Source organism: Adiantum capillus-veneris, chromosome 17, assembly GCF_014529385.1.
Source record: "Adiantum capillus-veneris isolate H3 chromosome 17, ASM1452938v2, whole genome shotgun sequence".
Classification (NCBI taxonomy): Eukaryota; Viridiplantae; Streptophyta; class Polypodiopsida; order Polypodiales; family Pteridaceae; genus Adiantum; species Adiantum capillus-veneris.
The window spans coordinates 157,956,605-157,976,083 of record NC_140947.1 but is presented as its reverse complement, the minus strand read 5'-3'; the positions used below and the strand labels follow the sequence as shown (position 1 = coordinate 157,976,083).

The following is a 19,479-nucleotide window of genomic DNA, read 5'->3' as shown; positions in this document are numbered from 1 at the left end:
AGGCTGTGTTTTGGTGCTGAAAACGCTGCTTTATCTGATGCGGGTCAGTGCTGAAAACGCTAGGGATAAAGTGGGCGATCAAGCTCTGTAAAACGCTAGATGCAAGAGTGCAAAGCGATGGGTATCTGCTGAAAAACGCCAAGGGGAAAGGATGGCTGGCGATGAGGGAAAATCGCCAAGGCTACGGGGTTCTTGATGGTTCTTGCTGAGAGAGGGGAGGACCTGTTGCCAAAGGCTGGCTGTACTCCTGGTTCATCTGCCATTTAGTGCTAACTTTGGTAGCTTATATATTTTCTAAACCAAATTGCCCTACCTACTTTGTTGGGAAGTCACTTAAATTAATAAGTGAAAAATGTCAAAAATAGGGAAAATAGGCTAAATGCACTCGAAAATTCCACTGATGATGGGAATACTGATGATTATGTTGTGTGCAACCAGAGGATATTAAGTGACTGGGCATGCACGGTCTACGAATAGACTCACAAAAGTGCCAGATCACTGCTAATCTAGACTAACTGGACTGACTGAACCCTTGTCGTGCTGTAGCTTGTCCACGGACACATAGGGTTGGATGTGTCACCTGACAGGTGTGATGCGCTACTGAGAATCCCATGGATGATCAGAGTACATGGTGTGTTGGATGTCTTCAGCAAAACGATCACCCTTCAGCATAGGGACAAAACTCATGTTTTGGATGTAAAGCTCAAAGGGGAGTCAGTCCCTATTGTATCTGCTTCGGCTATCACTCCTCTAATTGAAAATCATCTCTCTGTGTACTTGATCTTTGCACGTGATGTTTCAGATAATTGTCAATCAAATTTATATGTGTTAGATAAAGAAAGGTCAGCATTTTTGCAAGAGTTTAATGACTATTTTTCTGATTCATTACTGTTGTAATTGCCGCCGAAAAGGCCTGAGGATGCAATAGATTTGGTGCAAGGGTGTAACCCACCAAACAAACCTCCCTACACGGTTAGTGCGGCGCAGCAAAAAGAGGTTATGGGCCAAGTAGAGGAGCTTTTACATTCACCCTAGATCTTCACCTTTCTGGTCCCCAATGCTTTTAGTGCAGAAGAAGGATGGCTCTTGGCACATGTGTATTGACTACCATGCGCTGAACAAGAATACCATCAAGAACAGGTTTCCTATCCCAAGGATTGATGATATTCTTAACCGTTTAGAGAGTGCTACAATTTTCAGCAGGATAGACCTTAAGAGTGGGTACCATTAGATTCGTATAAGGCCACAGGATGTGCACAAGACTGCGTTTAGAACGACATTTGGTCTTTATGATTTCTTAGTGATGCCATTTGGTCTTACAAATGCTCCTGCAACGTTCAATAGAATGATAGACTGGATTTTTCGCTCGCACCAAAAGTTTATTGGCACATTCTTTGACGACATGATAGTCTACTCGAAGAATGAAGGAGCATAGGCGTAACTTGATCATTGTGTTCGAAGAGTTGCACAGTCACAGGTTACTTGTCAATCCTAAGAAAGTGAATTCTTCTTGGAAGAGATCCACTTTCTTGGCCACATAGTGTCAAAGGATGGTGTCCGAATGGATCCCGCAAAGGTTGAAGCTATTAAGACATGGCCAGACTTAAAGATTGTGGCAATAGCATAAAAGGTTTATCATGAATTTTGCAGAGATAGCTTCACCTCTTCACGCTTTGCAAAAGAAAGAGGTCACTTTCAGATGGATCCAAAGAGAGATTTCAGCTTTCAGTCTCTTAAAGGAAAAGTTGACTTCAGATCCCGTGATTGTTTTACCAAATCTCAGGAAGTCATTTGTGGTCCGGTGTGACGCGTGTGGCAATAGCATCAGAGCAGTGCTAATGCAAGATAGTCGGGTAGTAGCTTATGAGAGCAGAATCCTGCAAGGGCCAGAAAAGACCGTGAAAATCTATGAGAAAGAGTTATTGGCCGTGATTCATGCGCTCTCTAGCTGGAAGCACTACCTGTTAGGTGCTGATTTTGTTGTCCAGACAGATCATCAGACCTTGTGATACTTCTTGACATAGTCAAAGCTATCCGAAAAGTATATGCGATGGGCAAACATTCTAGATTATGCATATGGAAGGCAAAAAGAATGTTGTGGCTGATGCGTTATCAAGGAAGCCACAAATTTCAGCTGTGTCAATTCCTTATCATGATAAGCTTGATGACGTGAAAGAACAGTATGCTAGTGATGAAGATTTTGCAAGGATCTTCGAACAGTTGCAAGAGGGGCAACATCATGAACACTACCTCCTCAAAGATGATTTTATGATGATGCATGGCAGACTTTGTGTCACTAGGCCATTACGACATAAGGTCATGGTAGAAAGTCATGTCCCACCATATGCAGGGCATCGTGGTATTGATGCAACAGTTAAAGCCATAGAGACGTTCTTTTGTTGGCCTACTTTGAGAAGAGATGTGATGCCTTTGTGCGAGCATGCGTGATTTGCCAAAAGGTCAAGTTTGAGAGGCAAAAGGCACCAGGGTTGTTACAGCCACTGTCGGTTCTGGATAAGCCATGGGAAAGCATTGCTATAGACTTTATCTTTGATCTTCCAAGAACACCGACATGGAATGATGGTATATGGACCATTATTTGCAGGTTCAGCAAGCAGGCCCATTTTATTCCTGTCAGGAAGAAGATAAAATTTGACCAAATGGCACGGTTGTTTATGTACAATGTGTTTTAAGTACCATGGTATGCCACAATCGATTGTCGATTATTGTGATCCTCGCATGACAAGTTTATTTTGGAGATGATTGTTTGAGAACATGGGCACTACGCTCAAGTTCTCGTCTTCGTTTCATCCACAAACTGATGGACAGTCAGAAGAGGCTAATTCTATTGTCTTGGATCTGTTGAAATGCTATGTGTCAGATAATAAGGGCAAGTGGAAACAGTATTTACCTATGCTCGAGTATGCGTACAACAATACGGTGCATTCGTCCATAGGCAAGGCAACTTTTGAGATTATTGAAGGTGGCAAAAAGGTTCCTCCCATTTTGCATGCAAAGGACAAGATCTTTGAGGCAGATCAATATGTTGAGAACGTGGATGAAATGTATAAGAAAATCAAAGTTGCCTTGGAGAAGACTCACGCAAAGCAGAAAAGGGCTGCTGATCGTCACCGTCGTGAATTACTGTTTTCACCTGGTGATTAGGTACTTTTACAGTTTGAAAAGGCAAGGTTAAAGAAGATGAAGAGCAAGGAAAGGTTATTTCCAAAGCTCAGCATGCGTTACTATTGGCCTTTTTGAGTGCTTTATAAGATCAGGGATGTTGCTTACAGACTAAAAATTGCCTGACGCTTCGAAGATTCATACTACGTTTCACGTGAGTCTTCTAAGACCCTTTGTGGGTGATGTGCCAGAAGATATGCAAGATGAGGACCAGCCAAAAGTTGAGGAACTTGATGAAATTTTGGTTCAAGAGCAGATTGACACATAAAGAAAGAAAAGTTAAGGGACAGATTGCAAGACGCTGGTGAAGTTCAAGAACTATCCACCTATGGATACAAGTGGATGGAAGAGCATGAGCTGTCAGAGTCACCAAATGTATTGCAACTTTACCTTAAGGCCTTTGGGTTACAGCCTACGTATGACCCAACTCAACATGTTCAAAGGAGGAGTAATGACAGTGTAAGGTACAGCAGATGTGAATGTTGAACTTTACTCAAGATGAGTGCTCAAGGGTTCCTTTTACTTACGGCAGGAAGAGCCTTCCGTTCCTTTAATGAGAGAGTGCAAATGATCACAAACAAAGTGGATAAACATTGTGAATGAAGGTGCTGAGACTGAGAGATAAAGAGAGAAGAATATGACACCAAAATGTTGTCAAACCCTCCTCCAAGGGGCCTTCTCTCGATGGCAAGAGAAGTCTTCGCTATTGATTGCGAAAATCTCTACAATGGTCTAAATGCAATGGTCTTGCCGACGATGATGGCGACGATGAGACGGGCTGAAAAGTGAAAACGCTAGGGGATGAAATCTGCAAATCTTGTATCTGCTGAATTCTGATTCTATGACGACAACGATGACAACAATGCGACGACGACGCGCTGAAAACGCAGATGCTGAAATCTATGAATAGCGAGCTGACTCTGCAAGTTCTGTTGCATTAGTGGATGATCCCAAAAACGCTGGTTGAAACTGGTACTTGGCTGAATTCAGGTACTTGCTGAATTCTGCTAGTGATATGCAATGGAGCAAAACACTACGACTGGCTGAAATCTGCGAGTGCTTGGCGATCTTGCTTGTCCAAAAACGCTAAGGCTTGAAGATGGTTTGCAAGCTAAAAACGCTGGGTAATGCAGCTTATGAGAAAACGTTGGACTTCTTGTTGGTCTTGCTGAGAAGGTGCACTGCCAGATGGTATCTGCTGCCTCTTCTGCCAGAAAGTGCTAGCGCTAGCTTTTCTTATATATATCCTTAGCCAATTTGCCCTACCCACTTTCCCAACAAAGTCACTTATTAATAATAAGTGAAAAATGGCTAAAATAGGGAAAATAGGTTCTGTGCACAGTAAAATGCTCCTGATGGAATCTGATGGTAATGCTAATAATCATGTTGTGTGCAACCAGAGGATATGTATCTACTCTAAGTGCCTGGATATGCACGCCCTGCGAACAGACTCACAAAGGTTTCCTAAGCTAACTGAACCCTTGTCATGAAGTAGCTTGTCCACATGCACATAGGGTTAGATGTGCACGTGACATCCCCTCCTTTTTAAAGTGAGGTACTGGTACCGATCTGCATGGCTTCCTTGTAGGCTGCCAACAATTGGGGATAATCTTTGAAAAACTCTTCATCGACCCGCACTACCTCGTGGGTCCCTCGATCCTTGAACTTCAAAAAGTATTGTCTCACTTGCTTCTTTGAAGCATGGCGAAACCGATGCAGCAACACTTGCTCAGGCTCCATGACTTCAGCTTCATCGATAATCTCCGATTCTTCTTCTTCTGAAATGTCCTTTGGAGGTGTTCCCTGAAACACTTTCAACCAAGAATCATGGAAAACGTTGTGCATTGACCATGAGTTAGGCAATTGCAATTTCATTGAAACCTCGTTTATCTTTTTAATGACAAGAAATGGACCATACATTCTAATTCTAAAAGACAACTTAGAACATTTCTTTCCCACCTTGCTTAAGACGTTGCTTCATGATTCTTAAATACACCCAATCTCCTTCCTTGATCGAAACATCCTAACGATGCTTGATGACCTGTCATGAGTAAGACTCCTGAGCCTTGCTTAGCCGAAGCTTCCCACTCTCGAAAATCTCATCCAGCAACTGTCTTTCAGCATTGGCATCAGACATTTGGCTGACTGAGCGAGTCAACAATGACTGGAACGGACGGCCAAAAGCTGCCTCATACGGAGTTAGACCAATGGCAAAGGAAAAAGAGTCATTCAAAATAGCTTGAACCAATGGGAGATAAAGCTCCTAATGAGACTACTGATCATGCACATATGACTTTAAAACATCAAAAGCCAACTGATTGTAAATCTCTGTCTGACCGTCTGACTATGGATGAAAAGCCAATGAAAAATTCAAGTTAGTGCCAAAATTTTCAAAGAGTGCACGCCAAAAATTGGACGTGAACTTAACATCCCTATATGAAACAATCGATTTTAGCAAACCACAGAGGGGGTACCAATGCTTAATGAACAACCGTGCTACATCTTGTGCGGTGACTGTGACTTTACAAGGAATCAACATGCAAAACTTGCTGAAACGATCAAACATTGAGTGTTCCTTGAATGCAAACTAGGTGGAAGGTTAGTCACAAAATCCATGAAAATATCTTGAAAAGGTCCATCGGGAATAGGCAGCGGAAGCAAGAGACCTTGAACCTGTTTCCTTTTGACAAATAGTACACTGTGTGACATAACGAAACACATCTTTCCGCATTTTAGGCCAATAAAAGAATCTTTCTATTTTTTCCAGAGTGGTGTTCATTCCCCTGTGCCCACTGTGCATCGTGCAATATGGTTGTCCAGAGAGAGGGCAACACACATAGACGGTGACGAAAATATAACAAACCATCACGAATGAGATAGTTGCTTGGCCCTTGGAAAGCAAGAGGCTGCAACCATTGCTTACCAAACTCGAAATCCGCATACTGGTTCTTCATGCTATCGAAAGACACACCCTGAAGAGAATCTGTGGATCGTGACGCAAGGGCCAGGATCTGTTCTTTGTGACTTAACGCATCTGCAACAAGGTTAGCTTTTCCAAGCACATACTTAATCAAACCTCTAAATTGCTCAAAAAATTGTGACCATCGTGCTTGGCAATCACTCCAATGTGCACTAGGCGTAGATTGGAGCCACTTCAGGGCTTGGTGATCTGTGCGAACTATAAACCCTCTACCATAAAAAAAATGCTTCCAATGCACAAGAGAGTGAATGACAAACAAAAGTTCTTTATCATAAATTGAACAGTTCTTTTCTGCACTATTGAGCTTCTGACTAAGGAAAGCTACTGTACGACCATGTTGCTGAAGCACAGTGCCTATGGCGACATTGCTCGTATCCGTCCATACATCAAAGGGGTCATCCCAAGAGGCAAGGATAAGACATGGCGCTTCTGTCACCGCAACCTTGAGAACTTCGAAAGCCTCAATGACTGCTTTCGGTAAATCCACGCGCTGTCGGTGAGTCTTTACCCCTTTCAAAACATCAGTCATGGGTGCAACAATGCGTGCAAAATTCTCTATGTGCGAACTATATGCTTGACATAAACCAAGAAAAGAACGCACATTATATGCAGTTTTGGGCAAATCCCAATTACGTACATGTTCCACCTTCGTGGGGTCTAGCTTGACGCCTTCTGCAAAAATGATATAACCCAGATAAGTAACTTCAGTGAGAAAAAACTCAGATTTTTTAGCTGCAATGTACAGCTGACACTCATCCAAACGGGTTAATACCCTTTCTATATCCTTTTCATATTGTTCCCATGATGCAAAAAAAATGAGAATATCATCAAGAAAGATGAACACACATACACCAACCATATCGCCAAAACGGCCTACCATGAGACGATTAATTATATCCACGGCACCTGTCAATCCAAAAGGCATAATAATATACTCTTATTACCCTCGCTCCGTGCGAAAGGCGGTCTTGTAGATGTCGCCTTTGAATACCCTTACCTGATGGTATCCACTTTTAAGATCGACCTTGCTGAAAACCTTTGCCCCATTGAGCCTATCAAGGATATACTCAATGGGGGGCATCGAAAACTTGTTCTTGACGGTCATCTTGTTCAATGCCCTGTAATCAACACACAAACGAGACGAACCATCCTTCTTGTGGACAAATAAAATAGTGTAAGGTGCAGTGGAATGAATGTTTGCGCTTTGCTCAAGATGAGTGCTCCGAACTGTGCTCAAGGTTCCTTTTTGTTCTTATGGAAGGTAGAGTCTTCCGTTCTTAATGAGTGTGCGCTATGATCACAAACAAAGTGAATGGACACTGTGCGTGCAAGTGTATGAGACTGAGAGATAGAGAGAAGAGAGATACGACACCAGAGACGTAAAACCCTCCTCCGAAGGCCCCACTCTCGTTGGCGAGAGTGGTCTACGATTGATTGCACAAACGAGTACAATGATTATGCATAAAACTGATGCAGATCTAGGCTATGTCGACGACGACAACCGGGATGGCGATGATGACAATAGGACTGAAAATGGGATGGTTCTAACTGCTGTCCAAAAACGCTAACTGCTGCAAGGTGGTAAGGTACATAAGGTACGGTACGTATTCGGTACGTCTTGTACGTAGTACCGAATGGATAGAGTTGTTAGGTACGTAAAATTCGTATGTTTTTTTTTTCTAAAAGCCAAAAACCTACAATACGGTCCATACTTGATAAAAATTTCACGAGTATCACTTCAAGCATGTTAGTTCACTATTCTACAAACCAAGGGAAAGGTTTCATACAAATACCAGAAGCAAGTCGCGACTCCTTGCTCGACATTCAATGAATCAACATTGAAGTGACAAGAACAGATACAACTCAAATATACACAACCTAAAATTTGCAGTTTCACAACAAACTAGTTACTGTAGAGAACTTGTAAGTTCACATTGATCATGATTTGCCAATTTGCACACAAAAAATTGATGGGCGAACTCAATTTTGCAGACCGGCTGTGGTTTTTTCCCCAACAAAAAAATGATTGTACAGTACGGATCCGTACGGTGCGGTACGGTACGGACGTACCGTACCGTACGGTAAGGTACGTACGTACGGATCCTACCTTGAACTGCTGAAACCTGCTGCAAGGGAAAACGCTGATTTCGAGGCAGTTTTCGTGCTGCTGAAAAACGGAGGTTTGCGCTGAGAAAAACGATGAGTTTGGCTGCGTTTTTGGATGCTGAATTTGCTATTTCGCTGCTGCGTTTTGGATGGTGAAAACGCTGAAATGGGCAGCCTGCGGGTGGTCCTGAAAACGCTAGGTGTAAGGGCTGAAATTGGCATCTGCTGGGAAAAACGCCAAGAGAAAGGGAGAGGTTGGCGATGAAGCAAAACGCTAGGGCTAGTGGGTTCTTGATGGTTCTTGCTGAGAGAGGGGAGGACCTGTTGCCAGAGGACTGCTGTACTCCCTGTACTCCTGGCTCATCTGCCATTTAGTACTAACTTTGGTTTGCTTATATATTTTCTTACCCAAATTGCCCTACCTACTTTTGTTGAAAAGTCACTTAAATTAATAAGTGAAAAATGTCAAAAATAGGAAAAATAGACTAAATGTACTGGAAAATTTCCTTGATGAAATCTGATGGATTCTTATGGGAATACTGATGATCATGCTGTGTGCAACCAGAGGATATGCATCTTTACTAAGTGACTGGGCATGCACGGTCTATGAATAGACTCACAAAAAGTGTCAGATCACTTCTAATCTACACTGACTGGACTGACGAAAACCCTGTTATGGTGTAACTTGTCCACGGACACATAGGATTGGATGTGTCACGTGACATCCCCTTCTTTTCAAAGTGAGGTACTAGTACCGAACTGTATGGCGTCGAGGGAGATCGCAAATAGCATCCGGAATTCTGGAAGGGACTCTTCACCGACCCACTCTGATGTGTGGGTCGTGCGGTACTTGAACTTCATAAAGGTCTGCAACGCTTGCTTCTTTGGGCCGCGCCGATAGCGACACAAAGTCTTTTGTGGCTCCTTCAATGCTTCAACTTCATCTAGAGTCGTGCTTCTTCCTTCATCAAATATCTCCATGGCTGAAAATTCCTGAAATTATTTACAACACAAAACCATGAACATACCCATTCCATGTAAAGTGAGTGGAAAAAATCTTGTCTTCTGTAAAGACTGTGCATGCATTGTAAATGAACCAATAGACGGAATGCCAAACCGTTCACCACATACACGCAAACAATGAGATCGAATCTTTCTCTTATGATCTAGAGCAATCAACTGTGGCAATTCACAACGAAAATGCCCATGCTTGGTGCCTCTACTTTCATGTGCTCGTTCTACGAATGTGTCATACCAAGGAAGAGACATGGAATGTGACGTCCTTACATACATACTTTTCAGCTTTTCATGAGAACTCCGCATACATTCGTGCTCATCCATGAGAGAAACGTGCTCAACATACAATATGTCATGCCTAGGAAAAGGGATCACATAAAGATGCTGACTAAAATACAAGAAACGATCACGAATGAAACACTCGAACAATGCGTGCGTACTAATCATGCGAACACATAATACTTACTGTGAGGGTTCTTTGGACCTAGGCTCGAGAGCCAAGATCGATCCTTCGTGATTGATCGAATCTGCAACGAGGTTAGCTTCACTAGAAAGAGCATCAACTAACACATCATCCTTGTGAACAATCACATCTTCTTCATGCAACTCATCATGCTTGTGAGAAATCTCATCTTGATCGTGCAAATCATCATGCTTGTCAGAAATCACACCTTGATCATGCAAATCATCATGCTTGTCTTTATCATCCAAATCATCATGCTGATCATTGTTAATCAAATCATCATGCTGCTCACAATCATGCAAATCCTGTGTGTCATGCTTTGGAGAAAAAGAGACTGAGAGAGTCTCCTTCGCATGAATTCGTTCAATCTTGTCCTGCATATTAGCAATGAGAGATGGAGAATGAACAATGTCCTCTCCATGAATGACAATGGGAGAATCACTTTTGGCATTGAGAGTGAAAGTGTTAGCCTCCCAATCAATGAGAGGGTTAGCATCACAAAACCATCGAATGCCCAAAATCATATCACATCCTGAGAGAGGAGAGACAACAAATCTCCTAGTAAAGGCAGCTTGTTGAATTGTAAACAACACATCGAGGCACTCGTCCGTGATGAGAGCGTCCATACCGGGAACAAAGCCAAAGACCTCGATAGGAGATCTGTGACTAACAACTAGGCGGGCTCTCTCAACAAGAAAAGGACTTATCACATCATGCATACTACCTGGGTCAAACAATATGACAAAACGCTGCCCCGTCATATGACCATAACATTAATGAGAGAATCATCAATGAGAGGGTCATGAGAAACTTGGGGCACATTCGTGTTATCATTAATTGCATTGACAAAGGCAGTGGGTTCTATGGGTTCTTTAGATTTATTCGATTCAAGCTTAGGACATGTTCTTTGTATGTGACCCTTAATGTGACAATGAAAACAACGACCTTCCTTAGAATAAGTGCTTTGCTCTTCCGACATGATGTATCCTCCTACAATTCCTTGTGCTACCTTTTCATATGGAGTAAGCTTAGGTTTAGCAATTGTGTTAGCCTTACCCTTAGATTCATTGGAAGAATTCTTTTCTGAGAGACTGTTGGAAGATTGGTTAGAAGAGTTACCATTCTTACCATTCTTACCGTTCTAAGGGTTCTGAGAAGTCTGCGAGGTACTTGTGGAAGTCTTGTTCTCCTTAGGCTTTCCCTTGTTGTGCTTCATCTCCTGTGCGAGAGCAATCGCTACCGCCTTGTTGAGATCGATTGGATCGAGCACCCGGACATCGTACTTGATATACTCGTCCAATCCATAAAGGAATGCCTCTTTGCGTTCATCATTCGACTTGCGTAATTGGGTACCTAGCTTCAAAACACGATTAGCAAAAGACATAACCGGCATACCATTTTGCTGGAGAGCACGCCAATCGTCCTGCAATCGTGCGAGCTACTGAGGTGGCATAAACCGCGCCTTTAGCTTGTCTTGGAAATCAACCCAATTGAAGGAAAGGGGCGTGAGTTCGTCTGCTTCCTCTAGGTGCGCGGCTAACTGTGCCTCTTGCCATGCATGGTACCAATTCATGGCATCACCGGCAAGGTACATAGCTGTCGTCAATGCCTTGCTATTCCCTTCTTCTTAGTTGTTGCAAAATAAGCATTAAATTGATGCAACCAAGAATGAATAACCGTAGCATCCATCTTACCATCATACTTACTGAAAGTCAACTTTCCTCTGGCTGGGTTGTTGAAATCTGCATCGTGGCTTACGCCACTTGAGGAACTCCCACGATCTTTGGCTAGTTCGGACTTTGAGGCAAGTACTTGTCGAATCAACTCTTGCGTGCGTAGTTCTCTTTGAGCCTCACACTCGATCTCCAAGGCCACTCTTTGAGTGGCACGCTCGGCCTCCAAGGCCGCGCTTCGTGCTACCGCTTCCTCCTTTCTTTGTTCTTTTCTTTCTTTACGTTCGTCGCACTCGCGTTCTAAAGCAATGCGATTTGCTTCTTGTTGTGCGGCAATTCTTTCGTTTCTTTCGTCGCGCTCGCGGTCCTTAGCTTCCTATTGTTCTGCTTTGCTTGCTAGTTGTGCCAACGTAACTCGATTCGTTTCTTGTTGTTGTGCCATCATGTCCAACATCGACTTGACCATCACCTCCATAGAGGTTGGTCCAACTCGTGGCGTAGATGAAGGGGGAGGGTCGGAAAAATCTCTTGGTGGGGAGAACTCTTCATCGCCTCTCTCATGCTCATGACCTGTATGCGAAGTATCCATTCCTCTTCGGGTGACGACCATGCACTATGAACTTCGGTTCTTAAGTTCACGAGAAACTTGGGTTCTTGAGGATCTTGAGGTTCTTGAGGTTCTTAAAGTTTTCTTTCGCTTGCAAACCGTGTTTGACAGGATCTTCTCTTCACCCGAGTTCTACTCCTTTTTGCGGGCGCACCCCTTGGCTGCCTTGCGCTCACACCAAGGTTGCTTTTTTCCACCTCACGTCGATTGGCCGGCCGCTAAGTGCACGGTCCGCTCTCAATGAGTGAAAAGAGACACAAGGGGAGGCTGGACAAGCCCTTCTTTCCTAGGATTCCTGTCACTCTTCAAAACACGATTAGGAATCGACACGCCCAAGTGAACTTAGGTTCGTGCGACCGCAACAAGCAAAAAAATTTCTTGTGATTCTTGTGGTTCTTTCCTTGAGTGATACAGAACACTGCCAAATCTCTGATACCAATGTAAGGTGCAACGGAATGAATGTTTGCGCTTTGCTCAAGACGCATGCTCCGAACTGTGCTCAAGGTTGCTTTTGTTCTTATGGAAGGTAGAGCCTTCCGTTCTTAATGAGAGTGTCCTATGATCACAAACAAAGTGAATGGACACTGTGTGTGCAAGTGTATGAGACTGAGAGATAGAGAGAAGAGAGATACGACACCAAAGACGACGTAAAACCCTCCTCCAAAGGCCCCACTCTCGTTGGCGAGAGTGGTCTACAATTGATTGCACAAACGGTACAATGCTGATGCATAAAACTGATGCAGATCTAGGCTATATCGACGATGACAACCGGGATGGCGATGACGACAATAGGGCTGGAAATGGGATGGTTCTAATTGCTGTCCAAAAACGCTAACTGCTGAAATATGCTGCGAGGGAAAACGCTGATTTCGAGGCTGTTTTGGTGCTGCTGAAAAACGCAGGTTTGGGCTGAGAAAAACGTTGAGTTTGGCTGCGTTTTTGGATGCTGAATTTGCTGTTTCGGTGCTGCGTTTTGGATGGTGAAAACGCTGAAATGGGCAGCCTGCGGGTGGTCCTGAAAACGCTAGGTGTAAGGGCTGAAATCGGCATCTGCTGGAAAAAACGCCAAGGGAAAGGGAGAGGTTGGCGATGAAGCAAAACGCTAGGGCTAGTGGGTTCTTGATGGTTCTTGCTGAGAGAGGGAAGGACCTGTTGCCAAAGGCCTGTTGTACTCCTGGCTCATCTGCCATTTAGTGCTAACTTTGATTTGCTTATATATTTTCTTACCCAAATTGCCTTGCCTACTTTTGTTGGAAAGTCACTTAAATTAATAAGTAAAAAATGTCAAAAATAGGGAAAATAGGCTAAATGCACAGGAAAATTCCCCTGATGGAATGTGATGGAATCTGATGGGAATACTGATGATCATGATGTGTGCAACCAAAGGATATGCATCTATACTAAGTGACTGGGCATGCACGGTCTATGAATAGACTCACAAAAAGTGCCAGATCACTTCTAATCTAGACTGACTAGACTGACGGAAACCCTGTTATGGTGTAGCTTGTCCACGGACACATAGGGTTGGATGTGTCACGTGACAAATAGGAGCAGCAAAAGGACTTGCACTAGGATGTATGGATCCTCTAGCCACCAGCTCCGTGAGTTGCCGCTCTTAACTCTTCTTCCTGTGTCTTGTTCAAACGGTAAGGAGCCTTACTGACAAGCTGTGCCCCCCTCCGTAAGCTCGATGCGATGGTCCTCCGGCCGCTCGGGTGGGAGACGGGGTGGAAGATCATCCTGCAAAAAGAGATGCAAGGATTCCTTTCTTTCTTCGCGCTTGCACTCCAAGGCAGCGCGTTGCGCTTCTTCTTGTAACATCGTCTCCATCATCGTCTTGACCAAAGCCTCCATAGGATTTGGTACAATCCTTGGCATAGATGGGGAAGGGGGAGGGTCTACAGTCAACTTTCTAAATACGGTAGGGTTGATCTAACCTTAGTCTTCTGCTTTTTCCTTCCATTAATTAAAAACCATAGACTTACCTTTCATTTAACTACCTCATGTGATAGACCTTTGCACTATCCTTTGGAGGCTTTATGAAGTTGTCAGAGTCTACCTGCTTTGCCTGGATTAATGAAAACGTTAGTCAAAAAATTACCCAAAAAACTTTCCAATGTCAATTGTAGTTGAGGTGACTATAAGATGAAAACCTTTTTGCCACCTTAGTGGGTTATCGAGTAGCGCAATCATGGCACAAGCTTTCAAGATACAAATATACCTCAATGCATTTAGAATGATTCTCTCATCCTACATGCAATCATACATATCAGTGGTTAGTCACCGCAACCCTTTTTTACGACGACTACGCAACTCTAGGAGACATCCCAAAAATGTAGGCTCTTTCTGATGGGGGAAATTCTTCTTCACCACTTCCATGCGAAGTATCCATTCCGCTTCAGGTGATGACCATACACTGAAGTCTTGGGTACTTAAGTTCACGAGGAACTTGGGTTCTTGTGGTTCTTGAGGGTCTTGAGTTCTTGAGGTTCTTCTTTAGCTTGCAATCTGTGTTAGAGAAGGATCTTCTCTTAGCCAAGCTCTTCTCTTTCTCGCGGGCACACCCCTTAGCGGCCTTGCGCTCACACCAAGGTTGCTTTTTCCCACCTTACGTTGATTGGCCGGCCGCTAAGTGCACGGTCCGCTCTCAATGAGTGAAAAGAGAAACAAGGGGAGGCTGGATAAGCCATTCTTTCTTGGGTTTCCTGTCACTCTTCAAAAACACGATTAGGAATCGACACTCCCAAGTGGACTTGGGTTACGTACGACCGCAACAAGCAAAAAAAAAATCTTGTGGTTCTTTCCTTGAGTGATACAGAACACTGCCAAAGCTCTGATACCAATGTAAGGTGCAGCAGATGTGAATGTTGGAACTTTGCTCAAGATGAGTGCTTCAAACTGTGCTCAAGGGTTCCTTTTACTTACGGAAGGGAGAGCCTTCCGTTCCTTTAATGAGAGTGCAAATGATCACAAACAAAGTGGATAAACACTGTGAATGAAGGTGTTGAGACTGAGAGATAGAGAGAGAAGAATATGACACCAGAATGTTGTCAAACCCTCCTCCAAGGGCCCTTCTCTTGATGGCGAGAGAAGTCCTTGCTATTGATTGCACAAATCTCTACAATGGTCTAAATGCAATGGTCTTGCTGCCGATGTCGACGACGATGATGGCGACGACGAGACATGCTGAAAACTAAAACGCTAGGGACTGAAATCTGCAAATCTTGTATCTGCTTAATTTTGACTCTATGTCGATGACGATGGCGATGACAATGATGCGACGATGACGCGTTGAAAACGCAAATGCTGAAATCTGCGAATAGCGGGCTGAATCTGTTTGTTGCGTTAGTGGATGATCCCAAAAACGCTGGCTGAGACTGGTACTTGGCTGAATTCTGCTAGCAATCTGCAATGGAGCAAAGCGCTAGCATTGGCTGAAATCTAGAAGCCCTTGGCGATCTTACTTGTCCAAAAACGCCAAGGCTTGAAGATGGTCTGCAAGCTGAAAACGTTGGGTAATGCAGCTTATGAGAAAACGCTGGACTTCTTGTTGGTCTTGCTGAGAAGGTGCATTCCCAGATGGTATCTACTGCCTCTTCTGCCAGAAAAGTGCTAGCGCTAGCTTTTCTTATATATATCCTTAGCCAATTTGCCCTACCCAGTTTCCCAACAAAGTCACTTATTAATAATAAGTGAAAAATGGCTAAAATAGAGAAAATAGGTTCTGTGCACTGTAAAATGCTCCTGATGGAATCTGATGGTAATGCTGATGATCATGCTGTGTGCAACCAGAGGATATGCATCTACTCTAAGAGCCTGGACATGCACGGCCTGCGAATAGACTCACAAAGATGCCAGAACACTTCCTAAGCTAATTGAACCCTTGTCATGAAGTAGCTTGTCCACATGCACATAGGGTTAGATGTGCACGTGACAGACAGAGCTAGTACATCAAATATACATATGGATTCAGTGTAATAGAAGTGTTAAACGTATAATGTTCACTTCTATCATAGATGGAAATGACAAAAGTATGAAGGTCTCATTAAGTCATTTATATCTATGTGTTATGACCTTTCTTGCGGGTACATGCAATGATAAAAGCGTGCTAACAACACAAGATCATCGATGGCATGTATATATGGCACGCAATCAAGGACGTTTGCGATTTCAAGAGGAGGGTGTGTCACGAGGACGTGGCAATGGCTAATTACTGTCACGAACGTGGCAACTAATAACCTTAGTTGTTGGTTTCTTTTCGATGATTTTCGTTTAACTTTTGAGACCCTCTTTTTGAAGTTGCAAATGGCCGGACATTGTATGGCCAATGTAAAACGGTAGTTTCACCCGCAGACGGGAAGTTGGTCGGCACTGGAATTCCAGTAGTAAAAGGGTGTCTAGGCTCAGTTCAAAGTCATTTAGGTCCCCTCGCCACACTTAATAAGTTGGTGGATACTAGGAAACTAACTAAATGGAGACACACTGCCAAGGTGGGGTCACCAAAAGAAAATCACCCGAGAACTAGGCTACATTACATTTTTGGACGTGGTCCCAGTGGTGAAAGATGGTCAGATGACCACTGAGAGTCCAATGGAAGCATCTCCTAAAACTTAGAAAACTGCTATTTTGGGCCACGAAATTTGTTTGCGTCATTAGCTCCAAAATGGCGAGATAAACATTTCATTACTCAGCCGCTAAGTCAACTGAGCAACCGGTTGAGATATTTTTAGACCAGAAGGTCCATAGCGGGGAATCAATGCATGAGTGCCACTCGGCACAGTTTACGAGAGAGAGAGAAGCATTACAAATTAAACGTGGGTTGCATTTTCAGTCGTATGGTGGATTGTTGCAGGTACCAAAGCTACTGTGTGCTTGCCTACCCTCTATGTACAGTGAAGTACAAGAACTAAAGCCTTGCACAGCATTCACTGCTCTCTCTCTCTCCTCCGTGCAGTTATGTGATGCCCCACAAGAGGGCTCTTCATTTGACCTATGTACAGTTGTGTGGGTTTCATGCGCGATTGCCGAGGCAAGAACCTCTTGCACAAGTACTGGATTAGCTAGTTGTTAATCCCCTGCATGTACATGGGAATTCGGAGAGGTTTCACGTGAGAAATCTCGTCTGATTCAAAGGACAAGTAGCCCTACAGATGCGGGAGCTCGAGGACTTGCTACGAATGCGACTGGCTACAGAGTTTCGGCCCTAAACGGTCCCTAGTACCCCCAGGAGGTCCGAGGATGCGAGGGGACCGCTGTACAGGTGATTTGGCACATTTTCAGGACAGAAAACAGAGAATTCAGCGTGCTGCAGATTCTCGCCAGGTTTTGCAAAGTGTTTGTATGCGTCGGGAAAGTCATCTATTGTGTGGGGATACTGACTGTGAAGCGTCCTCGTACAGTTATGCTGCCGAAATCGGGCCAGAACTGGTCATTTTCAGCCCGGATTATGCGGGACAGTTCGTAGGAAATCACATGGTTTTATTCCCTCTTTGAATACAATAAATAAATACCAAAAGGGGCGCCAATCTTTTGGGCCAGCAGGTGTTGGCGTCTGCTTGGTAGCACTCTAGCTTCCAAGCCGTATGTGTTTGAAGTATCAATTCCCATTACAGGTTTTCTTTTGCAAAGTTTCTCTGTATCCTAAAGTCTAAAGTAAAGTTTGAAGTATCAATTCCCGTTACAGGTTTTCTTTTGCAAAGTTTCTCTGTGTCCTAAAGCCTACGTCTACCGCCCTACGGGCCGGTTTCAGAGAACAAGGAGTTAAAGAACCCAGAGGAATTGAAGTTGTTGTGGCCAAGGGGCCTAAAGGATTTTAAAAAACCTAACCCACCAACTTAAAGAACTTATGGAGCACCGGCCGAGGTGCCTAAAACCCTAAAAAGTTAGAGCACTAAAGCTGGGACTAATTGCGTTGACATGCTGACGTGGCAACTATATCGATTTCCACGTTCTGCACTCGCTGGCTTTATCCACCATCTTCGGACTGCAAGTTCTGACAATGAGCAGGTTTGGGGAGGAATAGAAGATGGTAGAGGCAGACTAGACGGAATTTTCGGAAACCAGCAAAGGCTGAAGGTGGTAAATGGGTAGCTAACAGGCAGCGAGAACAACCTACACAGGTGGCTGGCCCATGCAGCATAAAGCATAGATGGCAACAAAATTCTATTGGTGGCAAGTGCACGGCAATTTAGGCAGAATTTGTTATTTAAAGCCACATCAACAAAGGATAACGAAAGGGGTTAAAACCTCTGCAACGGCAAGATACGGGTAGTGTGGCAACAAAAATGCCTACAGATAGAGCTCGCCCAGCAACTCTCTCTCTCTCTCTCTCTCACACACACACACACACACACAAACACGAGCCATTGTCCCTTTCCTCTCTCTACACTCTTTAGCACTCAAAGGTTTATGTTGGACATTCGATGACACAAAGAGCTCTCTTTACAGGCCCGGACAACACCACGTGGAGGGCATCAGACACAAATCACCACATTCTTTCAGAGATCCACACCACCCCCAGTCCCCCACTCAACAGGGAGTCCATCTAGACAGCATAGTTTGGCCTTTCAAAGACATTAATGAAATCCTCTCTCTCTCTCTCTCTCTCTCTCTCTCTCTCTCTCTCTCTCTCTCGTGTTTTAAGAAAAAAGGCGGACCTGGTTGTGAGCGCAGCCAAAAGTCTTCAAATAGATGGTCTGCAAGACAATATATAGCCAAGTAAACAATGACAGTTTAGAGAAGACTGGCGATAAGAATCAACGAGAGCCCACCTGAACGCCAGGAACGCCTGGTGGAGGAAGATTTTCCTTGGCAACTACCGCACTGCGTGGCTTCGAGAGGACCGTTCGCGAAGGCAAGCGCAGCCCTGCATGCCTCTCCAGCACCATGTCTTCTATGTCCTCCATCTCCGACAGCTAACGAGCGTTGAGTCTTTTCACCAAACGAGGGTAAATGTGACTCCTCTCTAGCTGATGTGCTACACTTAGGCTGGTGTCACACTGGGGCGGGCAAAAGCGTCCCATGCTGAGATGGCGCCCACATATTGGCTGGGGCGAAAAGTAAAACATGGCCGCGAGACCCTGTCAGAGGGACGGCCTTGCATGCCCGCCCAAGTTTCTAAAGGTGCGGCCATCTGACAAAAAGCAAGGCGCTAATGCCAACGATTCGATTCGAACTCTGCGCGTCAGCGTGAGAGCCGGTAGCTCTACCAAGTGGCCAAAGCTAGTTTGTTGAAACTGATGGACACTTTTTTAACTAAAGCCAAATGTGACATGAAAGGGACAGCCATGCTCGTGAAAGAAGGGGGGACGCCCGTCCCAGTGTGACACCATCCTTATGGGAACTGAGTCCTCCCTCGAATTCCCTCAGCACTATCTCACACGGGCATGGGTTGGATGGGATCAATGGCCCACGCTTTTTTTGGGGAGCGTGCAGGTATCATGTGCCGTTG

At 44.3% G+C, this 19,479-nt stretch overlaps 1 protein-coding gene across 1 annotated transcript in view; it reads right to left on the bottom strand.

Moving 5' to 3' along the window:
- Positions 1 to 18,978, bottom strand: part of LOC147438400 (Methylthiotransferase) — a 104,145-nt gene extending 85,167 nt beyond the window's left edge. The window contains exons 1-2 of the mRNA XM_086487698.1: positions 18,800 to 18,978; positions 18,686 to 18,724 (exon numbers count right to left, since the gene is read on the bottom strand). Of these exons, the coding sequence (XP_086343824.1) occupies positions 18,686 to 18,724; positions 18,800 to 18,934 (174 nt within the window). The 5' untranslated portion in view covers positions 18,935 to 18,978. The remainder of the gene's footprint in view (positions 1 to 18,685; positions 18,725 to 18,799) is intronic.
- Between the last annotated feature and the right edge of the window lie 501 nt (positions 18,979 to 19,479).